Source organism: Aquarana catesbeiana, linkage group LG08 (genome assembly GCF_042186555.1).
Source record: "Aquarana catesbeiana isolate 2022-GZ linkage group LG08, ASM4218655v1, whole genome shotgun sequence".
In the NCBI taxonomy this organism is placed as follows: Eukaryota; Metazoa; Chordata; class Amphibia; order Anura; family Ranidae; genus Aquarana; species Aquarana catesbeiana.
The window spans coordinates 245140688-245159231 of NC_133331.1; the positions used below are offsets into that span (position 1 = coordinate 245140688).

At 42.1% G+C, this 18544-nt stretch overlaps 1 protein-coding gene across 4 annotated transcripts in view; it reads right to left on the minus strand.

Moving 5' to 3' along the window:
- Positions 1-4076: 4076 nt before the first annotated feature.
- Positions 4077-18544, minus strand: part of SERPING1 (serpin family G member 1) — a 512003-nt gene continuing 497535 nt past the window's right edge. For 2 of the 4 annotated variants that reach the window (XM_073596975.1, XM_073596977.1), the window contains one exon: positions 4077-4477. In XM_073596975.1, coding sequence (XP_073453076.1) covers positions 4224-4477 — 254 coding nt within the window. In that variant the 3' untranslated portion in view covers positions 4077-4223. The remainder of the gene's footprint in view (positions 4478-18544) is intronic. The other 2 variants (XM_073596976.1, XM_073596978.1) reach the window with 1 other exon arrangement.

The following is an 18544-nucleotide window of genomic DNA, read 5'->3' on the forward strand; positions in this document are numbered from 1 at the left end:
TTTTGAGGTACATCACCACCACGGCCAGCTTCAGCGGTGTACAGCAAGCCACACGCCCGGCATACTAGCAGAGACTACCGTGACCAATCTGACGAACTGTCCCACGATGCATCATCCTTCCAGTTCACTAGATGCTGTTTTTATGATCATCCAAATGTGAGTTGTTTGCACATTGGCTTTTAATAAATAGTTTTTATACTATACCCAAAGGCACCTTTCCCCTTGTGTTTTTCCTTCAGATCCTGGAGCTTGGTTTCAGTTCTCTGGAAGGCAGCCCTGTGTGTGGATCCCATACCAACATTCCTTCCCACAGATCCCCTATATGGACTTTTATGGACTAATATACCATTCCCTTTTCCTTTATATAAGCATTACATACATTGTTAATATTTGTGATCATTAACTGCTAATTGTGATGTTTTTAGGCACTTTCCAGAATTTGCGCCTTTCCTTGTGGACTGAATATTAAGCTCATCCCTATTTTTGGAGTTTTCTTCTTTTTTTTTTAATCTATGGTTGGTGCTGAAAATGAAAAACAAAAACCATTAAGTGTACAAAATCATGCAGGTGTACAAACACTAAAAGGTGCACTTAAGGGTGCGCTTTATCCTTTATCCCCCCCCCCCAAAGGGGTAGGACCTCTCCCCGATACCTCGAAATGCAAGGCTCCTGACAGGGACATAGTTTTCCCCATGGAACACCTAGGCAGCCTCCTGGCCAGCCATAGCCGATCACTGAATACTAGGTCAAGGGGTTCTCCCAAAAAGAGATCCCGCCAAGTTCAGGGGACACACATCCTCGCCCTAGACCAGTGGTTCTCAACCCCTGTCCTCAGGATCCACTAACAGGCCAGGCTTGCAAGATAACTGAAATACATCACAGGTGATATAATTTGCTGCTCAGTGATCATAGTATTCTAGTCAGCATCCAAGGTAATACTTATAATCTGGCCCGTTAGCGGGTCCTGAGGACAGGAGTTGAGAACCACTGCCCTAGACATTAGGGCAAGCCCGAGGACTCACCCTCCATCCAGTGAGAAAAAAAAAAAAAAACACACACACAAAATTGAAAGTGACAAAACGTGGAGAAAAATACATAAGTAGCCGTGCAATGTGCACTGGCTAGGCCCTGAGATCTGGTAACAAAAATTTTCCCCAGACTAAGGCAAAAGGCCTAGCCCTAAATGGCGCAGTGCAAAAAATAAGTTTTTGGTGCTGTGATCATGTGCCTTTTAACACCATGGGGTCCCACAAGTGTTACTAAGATCACCCCTAGGGCAACAACTCCTAGGGGGCAAAAAAACTGTGGACTCTCTGCCGAAAGTGAAAAAAGTGGAGAAAAATACATAAGTAGCCGTGCAATGTGCACTGGCTAGGCCCTGAGACCTGGTAACAAAAATTTTCCCCAGACTAAGGCAAAAGGCCTAGCCCTAAATGGCGCAGTGCAAAAAAAAGTTTTTGGTGCTGTGATCATGTGCCTTTTAACACCATGGGGTCCCACAAGTGTTACTAAGATCACCCCTAGGGCAACAACTCCTTAGGGGGCAAAAACACTGTGGACTCTCTGCCTTCCCAGCCCATGGCCATACAATGTAGATACATTCAAATCAGGAGGAACTGGGCTCACCCAGTTTTCCCATGCCCCAACTGCCAGTGGGTGCCCCGGTTTCTGTTCCAGCCGGTACTAGCCTTCAGAGTCCCCATCATACCAGCAGGGATACTATGCAACCAGCCTCTTGGCATACTGCTTTGGGAGTATTCTGTGTCTCTCAATGGACAATAGATTAAGAAGATTTATTTTACTTATCATACAAAAAAATCCCTTCTTGGAATCCACTGAGAGATGCAGATCCTTCCCTTGCTACAAAACTGAGGCATGGCAGTGTGGAAGGGGTTTATATACCCTTGGGCTAGTCTACAGTCTCCTTGCAGTAATGTCCAATCTCTTATACAGTAGGTGGAGATATATAACTGGGGACCTGAAAAAAATAGAAGTTCCTTTAGGGTTAAGCACTACATATAATTTAATAAAAATATTACATTTTGGCACTTTTTGTAAATAGTTACAAAAAATTTACTTTCAGTGAACGCTTGATCTTTTTTCAAATAAAAAAATGTGTGAGGTTCACATACATGATACTGTCTGCATTTATCCTGAGATATGCATATTCTGTACCAGTCTATATAATTTGTATTGGACAAGTACTCAAAGGAAGTGGGATTACATTTTCCCTGAAGTAGCTGAGGAACATTGCTGTTACCTACTTGGGATCACAATGGACAGATCCAGAGGTACAATGTCAGTGATATAGCCTGGCACAGCTGAATTAGCAGCAAGAGGTGTGTAAGCACTGAAATTGTATCTTTATTTTAAATCTCTATGGATGTGATGATCACTAACCTTACTGGATAACAGGGTGAAATGAAATAACCTTAGCATTACTTTTGATCTTCTTTGCTATTCAATTAAATGTGAATACTTGTTCTTTGTTCTCTGTTTTACAAACAGGCACTGAAACTATTTACGTCTTCAAGCCCAAGGATCTCTAGGCTCACGTTTGTACATACATATACTCATTTTGTACAGATAGTACTACCTTTCTTACAGAATCTAATTTATTGTGATGTTTGTAAATGTGTATGAAACAGACACCTCTGCTTTTTATTAGGATTCTAAAAAAAAAAGAAAAATGGAGGGTTTAGCTTGTTCTGGTTATAAATATTATTCATATTATTGTTCAGTTATAAGCTACAGTCATGACTGTTGATGGTAAAACATATAAACCCTAAAACAAAAATGTTTTTATTTCAGTTTACCAGCCCATGTGATGGCTGCATTGGTTTTCTTTTATCAGGCTTTTTTCCATTACTTTTACCTGGCTATTATGCCATTAACAGACATCCTGTCCTAAGGTGACAATGCTGGCTCACTCAACTGCATGAAGAAGCTGTGATTTCACCCTAAACTTCTCTCCTAATCTGAAGTACAAGCACGCCCTCCTCTTTTTTTTTTCAGCTGATTTCACAGAAACAAGCATAATGCATGTCTAGTAAGATAAACAGGGATTTGTAATTGTATGTACTCATAATGTCCTCATAATGGAAAACAGATGCAGCCACCATATCTAAGTACTGGTAAAATGCAATATATCATTTTTTTTATTCTTTTAATTAGCCCCGGTTCACACTATAACCCACATGTGAATCACACAGGAACTGCACAGCATTCCTGTGCAATTCACATGTCATTCAGTGCAGTGTGATTTGCGCCTATTCATTTTAAATAACAAAGGCGTGCAGTCACCTTTTTTGGAGCTGCATTGCAACTAGATTTCATGGTTGTTATGTACAATGCAATCTGGTGCAGACAAACCGCACTGCGTTTGCGATCCATTTAGGGTGTCATCAGCATTGTATTGACACCCTCATCAGATCACAAACACAGTGCGATTGCAATGCAGTGCAGGGAATTGCATATGTGTGAATTGGTGTGTTTAACAGAACTATTTCTTCTTTTCTCTGCCCTGTAAAATGACAATTAGCACACAGTGGAGGGTGTGTAGACCCATGTAAAAAGATGCAAGATGAAAAAGGTTGATTGAAATTTAGTCTGATACTTTATATTGTACTATCTCTCTTCCTAAATAATCCAAAGCTCTGGTACTGATCACCTGTCTGGACACTACGGGTGCTGGCTTTTCCAATGGGTCACCGTTGGCTTTAATCTAAACAGTCAAGACAAAAAAAAAACACACTTAAAAGAGAGCCATCATTAGACACTCTTTAATCCATTCAGTGCAAATCAGTCCACTTGAACTTCCACCATATAACACATTTCATTCAACTATGAGCTTATTCATAGATTATGATTAATTCTTAGAAAAAGGTCATTGTTGAGTGAAACATGTTAAAGGGTAGAGGTTCCAGTGGACTGCTTGTGCACTGAATGGATTAATAAACATCTTACCATGGCACTTATTTTTGAGTGCAGCTTCCTTTTTTCCTTGACTGATTTATGCCTGTTGCTATTAAATGTGGACTGAATAGGACAATAAAGAGACATGGGTAGAGACATGGGAAACTTAAGCATATTTAATATATTCAATATTTTGATATCTGCATTATTAATGGCATGCAACAATCTTGCTTTTTTTTTGTAGTTAGCAGAATTAACAGATTTTAGTTCTAGCAGTAAGGCACTTCCTTTAGCCTGTTCTTCTCTCCTCACTGACTTGGGTCTTTAATATGTCCAATAAGGATAGGAACTCTTATATCATCAGACATTAGAATGAAGAGAAAAGGTCTTCGCACAGCAAAAACTGTGACAGTGCGAGCAATGGTTATAGCAGAGGCAGCCACAGCCTTCACTCCTTCTTCCTTGATTTGCAGAAGTGCATGATGGAGGACATCGCTTACAGCAAGGTCTGTGCTATTTGATAGAGCACATAGATCTGGATACTCGAATAAATCATAGAGACCTAAAAATGAAAAAGCCAACAAGGAAAAATATGTAAGTAGATCTGATTCAAAATGGTACATTTTAACATATTCTTAAAAAAAGCCTTAGAGTAGAAGAGCAGTGGAAACCCTTTATTGGGTTTGCTGTGCAGGTACAGCAAACTTAGGTTTCTCAATTAGTGATGTCTATATAAATGTATGGAATCACATTTCATAACAAAAGCAATTTTTCCAAAATCATCTTCCAATATAGCACACGAGGCTCCTCCTCAAACAGGAAGGAAGGAAATACCAAAAAAAACACTTTGAGGCTGGGTTCACAACGCAGCACAGCTGCTCACAGCAGGGGTCCGGTGCATGCCAATTCACCGTATCAGGTCTGCTTTCAGCCTGAATTTTTGCCTGAAGTCGGACCTGAAATGGACCAGAAGACGCACAGGGCTCCTGTGCAATTCGCACCGGAGCCATAGAGAGCCGGTCACAATCTGCTGACATGTGAATTGGATGCGTGTGAACCCAGCCTGAGTGTTATTGTGTTTCCTCCTTCCAGGGGCGAGTCATTGCTTGGAGCCTAGTGCTAGGAGGATTGCCCTCTGCAAATTTACACCCACAACCCTTTTTTAATCCTTCCCTACCCTCCTGATGGTGGTACTCTTGTTGATCTTTGCTTCTCCAGTTCCTTTCTCTTTAAGGGGTCTAAGACACCTGGGACTGATTCCCTTTTCAGTGACTGAGAAGGTCCATATTGGGTAGGTAGGGGGGTGCAGGGAAGACATCAGTGACTGACAGTCATCAGCTCTCTGCTCACGGAGCTCTGAGAACTGAGCGATAAGTGGTCTTTGATCGCTTGGTTCTCAATCTTAGAGCTGGCGGGGGACAGATGCAGCAACAGAGTTGTGGTGTGGTCAATAAGATAACTACCAACTTGCAAAATAATACCAGAGGGCACATGGTTTGTGCACTGGGGACTTTGTATGTACCATTGTAGGGTTTGAATAAAGATATATGCCACAAATTTAAAAGAAGTGTATTCAAACTTTATTTTACATCTGTTAATTAAAAACGTATTACAGTTATACAGATACAGTTATTGTTAATTGGGTCCAGGACATGCTGATTCTGGTACGATGAATCAAAAAAAGTATGGCCTATGCGTTTTGTAGGAAACGCCGCTTCGTCAGGGCCTTGGAATTGCACGAGTACAATAGTAATATTGCAGTAACCTAAGAATACAATATTGACGGAATTGTAAATCGATGTCAACATCATGATATAATTACACACATCTAGGACTCCCCCCTGCTACCCCATGGTGAGCACAGGGAGGTTATCCCCACTGGTTCCCCAGGCTTTTTTTTCCACTGGACCAGTATGTCAAGTTTTTCAAGCTTTACAGTTTAAAGATAAATAAATTAATAAGACGAACCAATTGAAAGATAAGTCTTTATTCTATAGTTTGCTTATCTGAAAGGACTCTGAGCCTCCTTGGCTTGCCCCTAGATATTGCTGGACATCAAATAAGCTGTATGTAATTCTATCTTGATAGAAAATGAATTGTTATATCAATTTTGCTATAAGAATATTTGGGTAACTGTGAATACTTTATAAACTTTCAATGGTAATGTTTTGGAAATGTTATATATCTTCAATATTATTTTTTTAAAATATTTGTTAACATCGATTTACAATTCTGTCAATATTGTATTCTTAGGTTACTGCAATATTTTTATTGTACTCGTGCTGTTCTAAGGCCCTGACAAAGCAGGGTTTCCTGCAAAACGCATAGGCCATACTTTTTGATTCATCATACCAGGATCAGCATGTCTTGGACCCAATTAACAGTGTACAACTGTGTCTGTATAACTTTAATACGTTTTTAATTAACAGATGTAAAATAAAGTTTAAATACACTTCTTTTAAATTTGTGGCATATATCTTTATTCAAACCCAACAAAGGTACATACAAAGTAACACCCTACCTCACTTTAACTCTTGATTTTATATCTTAAGGTAGATAAAGTTCTGAAATGATTTATCTTTGTCAAATTTTTTTACATCACATTTTAACAGGGGTGTGTAGACTTGTGTAGACTCACATGTATGTAGGGAAAATTTTATTAGATTTTACAAAAGCTAGTGCCTCCAGGCCCTCAGCAACTTGCTGAAGGAGTCAGGCAGTGTGCAGGGCAAGCTGAATCACTCTGCCAGGCCAGCAGCAGGGACTTAGAGACTTCCACCGCAGATGCGTGTGCCGAAAATGAAAAAAAAAGTCCCCCTCGATCTACAGTCTCCCGGCCCTCTGGGTAAACTGTTGGGGCCCCCCTCAGGGAATACAATTACCCGGGAGCCATGGCGGGGATTCAGGAAACAGGATGTGTACACTGGCTGACTCTGACTGTACACATCCTGCATGAAATCTGAAGATGCTGCCAGACCACCCTGTGAAGTCACGGAGCCCAGGCCCCCTACAGGAGCATGGATCCAAGGAACTGTTTGTGGGCAGGAGTGGTTGTGTGCTTCCCTGGTCCTTCTGCTGTGGGGCACAGAAGGCCGCAGTGCCCCCCACTGGTGTGTGCTCTAGGCCGGTGCCTACCTTGCCTATGGGTAATGCTGGCCCTGCTCCTTGCCCAGCCTGTCAGTTTAGGTCGACAGCCATGTCTTGGTAAGTTTGCAGTTGTGCCATACTCTTTCCAATTTTTTTAGATGATGGATTGAACAGTGCTCTGTGAGATGGTCAAAGCTTGGGATATTTTTTTATAACATAAAACCTATAACCTATAATCTAACCCTGCTTTAAACTTCTCCATAACTTTATCCCTGACCTGTCTGGTGTGTTTCTCAGCCTTCATGATGCTGTTTATTCACTAAGGTTTCTCTAACAAACTTTTGAGGGCTTCACAGAACAGCTGTATTTATACTGATATTAAATTACACACAGGTGGACTCTATTTACTAATTAGGTGACTTCTGAAGGCAATTGGTTCCGCTAGATTTTAGTTCGGGGTATCAGAGTAAAGGGGGGTGAATACAAATGCATGTCACACTTTTCACATATTTATTTGTAAAAAAAATGGAAAACCATTTATCATTTTCCTTCCACTTCACAAATATGTGCCACTGTGTTGATCTAGCACTTAAAATCCCAATAAAACACATTTACATTTTTGGTTGTAACATGACAAAATGTGGAAAATTTTAAGGGGTATGAATAAATTTTCAAGGCACTGTATTAATAAGGTTCGAGTGATCAGCATGATCTGGGCTTGTCATGTGAGGTGAAGAGGTTTAACCAAAAGGCATTCATCTTCCATGGGGCTCCCGCTAAGGTTGTGGCGGGCCTAGCATTTAAATACTGTACGCAATCAGAGGGGAATGGTCAGAGATACCTCTTACCAAGTATTGGACATCATTGATCAAAGGAATGGTAGGAGGTGAGCAGAGACACAAATCAATCCTGGACAGATTGAGATGTGTCTTGGAGAAACAGGGGAACGGTTTCTGCTGAGGGTGACGGCAGCGCCACGGATCTATCCACCCTGCCTCTCCTATAAATTTCAGTAATGCCGTCCAACATTTACCAGAACCTGTAGTGAGCAGGGGGTGTTTGTCTAACTCAGGATTAAGAGTTAAGATAGCAGTTTAGGTAGGGGGATCTCAGGGTTACCCAACTGGTATGTCAGAAGCATTCTCAAATGAACTGAATTAAAGGGTGGTGGAACATACATAAAAGCAAGTATAAATTTCAATTGGAAGATGCGACACAGTCAAATCACATATTGTCCCCCCACATCAATCAGTTTGTCATACTCCTGAAATTCCAATGCACGGTTTACCAGCACACTCACCTTTCTAGAGTAGGAGGTGTGGGTAGAGTGGTCCTACCCAAAAAAAAGGTTAAGCATGACAAAGTGTCCAACACCAAGTGAGTCTCCTGAAGTGCACAAATAGCAAGTAAGTGCTTTTGGATAGCTGTAGAGACCATTGTATGCTTAAGAGGACTTTGGACACCCCTAGTGTTTCATGAAACAATTGGCACAGTGTTCATTGGGAAGCTGTTCAATGGGGAAATGGACAATCCTCAGGACCAACGGATTGGCATAGCTCAGAAAGCAATGGTACATGCTGGTGTGTGAAAATGTGGCAAAGGGTACTGCATCAGGAAGCCCTCGATGACATGAAAGAAATGAAACAGCGTACTCTGGAACTGTAAGAACACAGAACTGAAATGGAATCTTGTGATTGTATTAGATAAACAGGGCTCTCTCTATCCAACTGGATAGACTGAATCAATTGAACTTCTTTAAAACACAGCCCCTTTAGGCCAACAATTAAGTAATAAAAAACAAAAAGAAAAACCTGTATTCCACAAAACAAAGTTAACAGGGGGTCACACAGGTTGACCCGTCTCATCCTCCACATAGGTTGCGCTGAACTATTAACCAGACTTGTGTAAAGCTTGTAACTGTAAGTAAATAAAGTGTAAGGGAATGATTACACTCTCATGTAGCATGAAGTGGCATTGAATACCCAGCCAGTATCAAGAAGTAACAAAGATGACAGGAGAGAGTGGAATGAAGCGCTCTCACTCCCTTTATGCTTGAACGAAGCATGCCGTCAGTCCTCCTCTGCTGCCGCACGTACAGTCAGGTCCATAAATATTGGGACATGGACACAATTCTAATCTTTTTGGCTCTATACAACACCACAATTGTTTTGAAGTCAAACGAACAAGATGTGCTTTAACTGCAGACTTTCAGCTTTAATTTGAGAGTATTTACATCCTAATCAGGTGAACAGTGTAGGAAGTACAAAAGTTTGTATATGTGCCGCCCACTTTTTAAGGGACTTTTTAAAAGTAATGGGACAATTGGCTGCTCAGCTGTTTCATGGCCATGGCCAGATGTGTGTTATTCCCTCATTATCCCATTTACAAGGAGCAGATAAAAGGCCCAGAGTTAATTTCAAGTGTGCTATTTGCATTTGGAATCTGTTGCTGTCAACTCTCAATATGAGATCCAAAGAGCTGTCACTATTAGTGAAGCAAGCCATCATTAGACTGAAAAAACAAAACAAACCCATCAGAGAGATAACAAAAACATTAGGTGTGGCCAAATCAACTGTTTGGAGCATCCTTAAAAAGAAAGAACGCACCGTGAGCTCAGCAACACCAAAAGACCTGGAAGACCACGAAAAACAACTGTGGTGGATGACCGAAGAATTCTTTCCCTGGTGAAGAAAACACCCTTCACAACAGTTGACCAGGAGGTAGGTGTATGTGTGTCAAAGTCAACAATCAAGAGAAGACTTCACCAGAGTGAATACAGAGGGTTCACCACAAGATGTAAACCATTGGTGAGCCTCAAAAACAGGAAGGCCAGATTAGAGTTTGCCAAAACAACATCTAAAAAAGCCTTCACAGTTCTGGAACAACATCCTATGGACAGATGAGATCAAGATTAACTTGAGTGATGGAAAGAGAAGAGTATGGAGAAGGGAAGGAACTGCTCATAATCCAAAGCATACCACCTCATCATTGAAGCATAGTGGTGATAGTGTCATGGCGTGGGCATGTATGGCTGCCAATGGAACTGGTTCTCTTGTATTTATTGATGATGTCACTGCTGACAAAGCAGCAGGATGAATTCTGAAGTGTTTTGGGCAATATTATCTACTCATATTCAGCAAAATGCTTCAGAACTCATTGGACAGCACTTTACAGTGCAGATGGACAATGACCCGAAGCATACTGCGAAAGCAACCACAGAGTTTAAGGGAAATAAGTGGAATGTTATGCAATGGCCAAGTCAATCACCTGACCTGAATCCGATTGAGCATGCATTTCACTTGTTAAAGACAAAACTGAAGGGAAAATGCCCCAAGAACAAGCAGGAACTGAAGACAGTTGCAGTAGAGGCCTGGCAGAGCATCACCAGGGATGAAACCCTGTGTCTAGTGATGTCTATGCGTTCCAGACTTCAGGCTGTAATTGACTGCAAAGGATTTGCAACCAAGTATTAAAAAGTGAAAGTTTGATGGATGATTGTTAATCTGTGCCATTACTTTTGGTCCCTTAAAAAGTGGGAAGCACATATACAAACTGTTGTAATTCCTACACCGTTCACCTGATTTGGATGTAAATACCCTCAAATTAAAGCTGAAAGTCTGCAGTTAAAGCACACCTTGTTCGTTTCATTTTAAATCCATTGTGGTGGTGTATAAAGCCGAAAAGATTGGAATTGTGTCGATGTCCCAATATTTATGGACCTGACTGTATTTTCATTGGCAGCCATGTTGATTGGTTTGAAAAAGTGAGCCTTACCTCTGGCTATTATGCAGAATTTGGGAACAGCATGCGTACGTAGCTTGAAGTTTGTGTAATCGCTTTTTGACATAAGCGAATCGGGCTCTGCGGCGTTGTACTTCCACTGAGAATTCAGGATAGAAGGATATTCTGGAACCATTATATTGGATATTCAGTCGCTCCCTTGCCAAACAAAGAATTATTCCTTTGTCTTTGAAGTTAAACAATTTAACAAGGAGAGTGTGAGGTGGAAATCCCTGAGGAAGAGGCCTAGGCTGTGCGCACATTTAACCAAGTATAAGGGTGTAAACGCCTCCTTCCCAAAGATCTTACCAGCCAGCGCTCCACAAAATCTGTGGGGTCCCTTCCCTCAGCCTTTTCTGGGAGTCCCACAATTTGGCCATTATTACGTCTGAGGCGGTTTTCAATATCCTCTGCTCTCAACTCATTAAACTTAGCGAGCCTCGCTGTTATCTGGGACTCTCTTAAAAGTGGGGTTAACTTGTCTTCCACCTCACTAATGCATCCCTTGGCCACTGCTGTGCACTCTGATTATTTGGAGTATGGAAAATAGAACAGAGGTGGCCTCCAAGTCTTAAGCTGGGGACTATCTTGCCGCACCAGAGAGTTTTTGGGCATAATAAAGTATGTCTTTAGGGGGGTCTTTGCTATTAGCTTTGGGGATTTTGCAAGGCTTACTTGCATCCTTCTGGTTTTCTCCTCCATTTTGAAGAGTTGGGCTGCATGCCGTTCTCCTTTTGCTTGCGGGTCACCATGTTGCTTGGGCCAGCTTCCAGTGGTTCCAGAGAGGTCTGTGCAGGAGATGGTGCGATCAGGTGGTAAAATCAAATGATCAGGCTGGGAGCAGGATCATAGAAGGATCAGGGGCGGGAGCTCTGTGAGAGAGGTCCGCGCACATGGCGCTCTTGGCTATGCCTCTACCTCCGTGCTTTACTGTAGGAATGGTAATATTTGGATGGTGAGCTGTATTGGATTACCGCCAGACATATAATTTGGTGTGGAGGCCAATTAATTCAATTTTAGTCCCAAGATGCATTTTGGCAAAGCTCAGTCATGACGGCATGTGGACTTTCTTGAGGAGTGACTTTTTCTTGCAATCCTCCCATGCAAGCCATATTTGTGGAGAATTTGTGATATTGTTGTCACATGCACACAATGACCACTCTGTCATAAATTCCTGCAACTGCTTCAGAGTTGCTGTAGGCATCTTGCTAACCTTTCTGACCAGTTTCCTCCTGGCTCTTTCATCCAGTTTGGAGTGACGTCCTGATCCAGGGAGGGTCTGTGTTATACCAAATACATTACACTTCCTAATAATAGACTTTACTGTGCTTCTAGGCATTGATAAAGCATTTTAAATGCTTTTATATCTATCTCCAGACTTTTGCCTGTCCACAACTTTATCTCAGAGATATTTTTACAGTGCCTTGCGACCCATAGGTGGGTGTTTGCTTCAGTTGCACTATCAGGGACTGAAATGCTCCAAGAAAGCCTTTTTGACGCTTAAAAGTAAAATGCAAATAATGGTACGCTTATTCAGCACTATAAATAGATCCTGTAAAATATCTATCTCCACAACTAAACAGAGATATTTAAAAAAAAGGTGAAAACCACAATAAAAGTCCAAATAATAAAAACGTCCAGCAGATGTGATGATTCTGAAATAAGTGGATGTCCCTCTCACTTACAAGTAACAAATCATGCCACAAATTAATGGATGTGCATTCACCACCACCATCCAACTCTGAGTGAATTGGCCGCTCACCTTAAAAAAAGACCCATAAGGGTCTAATCAAACCTTGTGTATAAGTAAAAGGAGATCTTCAATCATCAGGAACACCTAAGGGTGCAATTAGGGTGGCTAAGATAGAACACAAAAGACAAAAAGCAGAGGAGAGCAAAAAAAATCCCAAGAATTTCTTTAAGTATGTAAACAGTAAAAAAGGGAGGACAGACCATATTGGCCCCATAAAGAATGAGGAAGAACATCTGGATACAATGGATGGGGAGATGGCAAAGGTATTGAATTTATTATTTTCCTCAGTCTTCACGAGGGAATCAAGGGGCTTCAGTAACCAAAACTGCAGTGTTTATCCTCATGACACATCACAGGAACCACCTCCATGGTTAATAGAGGTCAGAATTAAAATTAGACTTGGGAACCTTAACATTAATAAATCACCGGGACCAGATGGATTGCATCCGAGGGTACTTAGAAAACTCAGTCAAGTAATTGCCAGACCATTGTTCCTAATTTTTACTGACAGTCTACTGACTGGAATGGTACCAGTTGATTGGAGAAAAGCCAATGTAGCACTAATATTTAAAAAGGGCCCAAAATACATCCCTGGGAATTACAGACCAGTTAGCCTAACATCAATAGTATGCAAGCTCTTGGAGGGGATGGTAAGGGACTATATACAAGATTTTAGTAATGAGAACGGTATCATTAGCAGTAATCAGCATGGATTCATGAAGAATCGTTCTTGCCAAACCAATCTATTAACCTTTTATGAGGAGGTGAGTTGCCATCTTGATAAAGGAAGGCCGTAAACATGGTGTATCTGGATTTTGCAAAAGCATTTGACACAGTTCCCCATAAACGTTTACTGTACAAAATAAGGTCCATTGGCATGGACCATAGGGTGAGTACATGGATGGGAAAACTGGCTACAAGGGCGAGTTCAGAGGGTGGTGATAAATGGGGAGCACTCGGAATGGTCAGAGGTGGGTAGTGGGGTCTCCCAGGGTTCTGTGCTAGGACCAATCCTATTTATTTTGTTCATAAACGATCTGGAGGATGGGGTAAACAGTTCAATCTCTGTATTTGCGGAAGATACTAAGCTAAGGAGGGCAATAACTTCTCCGCAGGAGGTGGAAACCTTGCAAAAAGATCTGAAAAAATTAATGGGGTGGGCAACTACATGGCAAAGGAGGTTTAATGTAGAAAAATGTAAAATAATGCATTTGGGTGGCAAAAATATGAATGCAATCTATACACTGGGGGAGAACCTCTGGGGGAATCTAGGATGGAAAAGGACCTGGGGGTCCTAGTACATGATAGGCTCAGTAATGGCATGCAATGTCAAGCTGCTGCTAACAAACCAAACAGAATATTGGCATGCATTAAAAAGGGGTCAACTCCAGAGATAAAATGATAGTTCTCCTGCTCTAAAAGACTCTGGTCCGGCCGCACCTAGAATATGCTGTCCAGTTCTGGGCACCAGTCCTCAGAAAGGATGTACTGGAAATGGAGCGAGTACAAAGAAGGGCAACTAAGCTAATAAAGGGTCTGGAGGATATTAGTTATGAGGAAAGGTTGCAAGCACTGAACTTATTCTCTCTGGAGAAGAGATGTTTGAGAGGGGATATGATTAAATTTATAAATACTGTACTGGTGACCCCACAATAGGGATAAAACTTTCGCGGAAGGATTTTAACAAGACACGTGGCCACTCATTAAAATTAGAAGAAAAGAGGTTTAACCTTAAACTACGTAGAGGGTTCTTTACTGTAAGAGCAGCAAGGATGTGGCATTCCCTTCCACAAATGCTGATCTCAGCGGGGAGCATCGATAATTTAAAAAAACTATTAGATAAGCACCTGAACGACTGCAACATACAGGGATATATAATGCAATACTGACATATAATCACACACATAGGTTGGACTTGATGGACTTGTGTCTTTTTTCGACTTCACCTACTATGAGTTCATTGCGCAATACCATTTAAAAAAAGATTTATTAAAACATAAGAAATGTGCACTCACAATTTCCACATCTTGTATAGAATGCAAGTAATATTTCCAAGCTGCGAGCTCCTCGCCTCCTCACCGCTAATTCCGATGTTTGAGACACCGGAACTGAGGTCACCAGGTCCAACCAACGCGTTGCGTCACTTGTAACGTGGCTTCTTCAAAGGGATGGGAGCTTAATGACGAGCGCTGGGCTTTAAGAGCCCTGTTGTGTGTACTGGTAACCTAGGTGATGGGTGAATCATCGGGTCATGTTGCTAATACAAAATTAACCACCGATAGCGGCTATGTTATTAATCACATAAAATTAACATAATATCCTGCCCATTAAGCTCTTTGACGAATGTTCACTATGCAGTCCTGATTGTACAACAAATTCCCAATAAACATATAATTAAAAACTTTATAATTTATCACAACATTATGAATTGACAATCTAAAAATTATTATAAAACTTATTTATATAATTTGCTCAGAGATGTTACTGAGCTAATCACGACCACAGCTGATGACAGTTGAAAGTGGCTTAGTGTGCCATTAAGAAGTTGATTAGCTACACCTGATTGAGCTTACAAGTCATTTTTAGGAAGCGGGTCATCCTTTTTCCAACTCAGTGATTCTGTTTTTGATTTACTTTTATAAGTAAATACAGCTGGATAAAACAAAAACTGTCTTAATTTCAGGCTGCAAAGCAACAAAATGTGATTATTTTAAAGGGGGTGATTGTATACAGACCGTATATTTTCCTGTTGAGTCAGTACTGTGTAATTAAGTACAGTGTAGTCTGGGGCTCATAGGTTTATTTTTGCTATCATTTCAGATATTTTTTCTATATGGCAGACTTTTTGTCTGCAGTTTAGGTTTCCTGCATTTGTTCCCTATCCCACTGCTGAGAAGTTCTTTGGTAGGAGAGTACGCCAGGCTTTTTTTCACCCATAATCTACCACATTCCCTGTTATCCTCCCATGTGCTGTACTGGAAGACTATAATGGAAATCCAGAGTTAGAATTACTGGTAACTATTTCCAGGAATCCTCACGACAGCAGGATTCTCACCCCTGTGTTATGATCTTCTTTTATGTATGTGTTTTGCATCTGAGCAAGTCCTTTAGTTTGCTTTTAACCACTTGCCGACCATGCTATAGCTGAATGACGGCTACAGCGTGGCCAGCTAGTTCTGGGAGGACATCTATTGATGTCCTCCTACGCTCATGCTTCTTGCGCGCCCCCTGGGGCATGCATCAGGAAATGTCTGTGAATCCTGGGTCCCTGGGAGTCGGCGCATAACGGATCGGGATAAAGGGATGATCACAGTGGCCCCTTACCATGTGATAACTCTGTCCAATGATGGAGCGATCACTTTGTCAACAAAGTGGGATCATGCGCAGTTCAGCTCATGCTGCTGCGATGTTTCTCTCTCCAGTGCTAATCAGTGCCATCAGTGCCCATACAGTGCCACTACAGTGCTAATCAGTGACCATACAGTGCCACTACAGTGCTAAAAAGTGCCATCAGTGCCACTACAGTGCTAATTAGTGCTATTAAAGTGCCATATAGTGCGACTACAGTACTAATTCGTGCCTCTACAGTGCCTGTACAGTGCCAATCAGTGCCCATCAGTGCCACTATAGTGCTAATCAGTGCCACTACAGTTCCATCAGTGCCCATCAGTGTCCTATGGTGCCTCTACAGTGCTCATCAGTGTTGGGCCTCTGTATGTGGCCAGGTTGTGAAAACATCTCACATACTCAGGGGGTGCAGAATGTATTTTGGAGTGTAATTTTTGGTATATACATGCTATGTTTTAGAAATATCTTATAATTGAACAACTTTGTGTAAAAAAAATGCGCTTTCATTTTCTTTCCACATTTTCCAAAAACGTGGAAAAAAATGGCATGTTCAAAAGACTCTTAATACCTCATAGAATATACGTTGGGGTGTTGTCGTTTCCATTGTCCTGATGCTCCAGGGCCTTTAAAAGTGTAATAGGTAGTCAGGAAATTAGATGTGTAATTTATGTCCCTAGAACACCTGAAGGTGCTCCTTGCATGTTGGGCCTCTCTATGTGGCTAGGCTGTGAAAAAGTCTACACATGGGGTATCGCCATAGTCAGGAGGAGTAGCAGAATGTGTTTTGGGGTGCAGTTGCATGTATGCATATGCCATGTGAGAGAAATCACCTGTTAATATGACAATTTTGTGAAAAAAAATCTTCAAAGTCAACTTCAAAAAGCTCTTACTTAATACCTTGGAATGTCTACTTTCCAAAAAGGGGTAATTTCCTGGAAGACTCCTGGAAATAAAGTTGTCAGTATGTCTTACTCTGGATTTCCTGAAAGCATGCTATGTTTAAATTGCTTCAGATTTTAATGCTCATGTACAATAATCTAGAATAGATTTTTGACAGTTTTAACCACTTAAGGACCAGCCGCCTCAGTTATACTACGGCAGGTTGACTCCCCTGGGCAAATCGTCGTAGCTGTACGTCGGCCGCTTTAAGACCACTAGGGGGTGCGCGCCCACGGCGATGGGCGCAATGTCCGCTGGGCACCCGCGATCGCTCCTGAGACAGAACGGAGATCTGTCAATTTAAACAGACAGATCTCTGTTCTGTCAGGAGAGAGGAGACAGATCTGCTGTTCATACTGATTACGAACAGTGATATGTCTCCTCATCCAGGCAGTCCCATCCCCGCACAGTTAGAAACAGTCCCTAGGACACACATTTAACATTTAATCGTCCCCCTAGTGTTAGCTCCTTCCCTGCCAATGACATTTATACAGTAATCAGTGGCTATTTTTAGCTCTGATCACTGTATAAATGTCAATGGTCCTAAAAAAAGTGTCAAAAGTGTCCGATCTGTCTGCCGCAATGTCACAGTCCCGCTAAAAATCGCGGATCACGAGGGGGCGTGGCCAGGCAGCGCATGTAGCAGGACGCACTTCTCCTCTGCTCCGCCGAGAATCCTGTAATTGATCCTGCGGATCACTCATCCGACCCGATAACACCCCCGATCGGAACCGCACACTACGGGTGACTAACCCGGTCCATATCGGCGTTTGATCCGTGGCTGTTTAGCATGCCAAAACGGGGAAAAGAAGGCACCGGCCCGCCTGTGACTCAGGCCCAAGATGGCGCTCTGCCACAGAGATCACAGAAGGAGAAATACAAGGAGGCCGCTCAGAGACTCCTGTTTGGCAACAAGTCTTCCAAAGAGCCATCCTCGCCCGCATCCGACCTCAGTGAAGAGGAGGGAGGCCAGCTGGAGTTAGACAACACTATACCACTGGTGGATGGCACTGGATCCCCTACAGATTGGACCGCAGTGAGTACAGTATCACACACATGTCAGGACACCCAGACATCAAGCATGCCAGTGGATAATACTGAACCCACTCTCAGAGACATTCTCTCAGCAGTGACTGCATGCAACAAATCCATATCACATTTGACGGATGAAGTTAAAGGAGTCAAAGCTGAGATATCATATGTGAGACAGGACATGCAAAAACTGAGAGAGCGCACAGCTGCAATAGAGAGCAGGGTCAGTGTGATGGAAGATGATCTTGTACCCATGCAGAGGGACTTAAAGTATAACTGTCATGTAGTAGACCAGCACGCAGCACGTTTGGATGATTTAGAGAACCGCATGCGCCGCAATAATGTACGCGCACTGGGATTCCCAGAGAGAATAGAGGGTAAAGACCCGGTCACCTTCATCGAGCAATGGCTTCTCAACACATTCGGAAAAGACGCTTTCTCTCCATTATTTGCAGTTGAGAGAGCGCATAGAGTCCCATCTCGCCCACTACCACCTGGCAATCATCCTCGCGCTTTTCTCTTTAAACTTCTCAACTACAAAGATAGAGATGCCATCCTTGCCAAGGCCAGAACCATGGGAAGCAAACTGGCTATAGAAAACTCCAAGATATCCCTATTCCCGGATTTCTCGGCTGAACTCCAGAAACAGCGAGCAAAGTTCATGGATGTCAAGCGAAGATTAAGGGATCT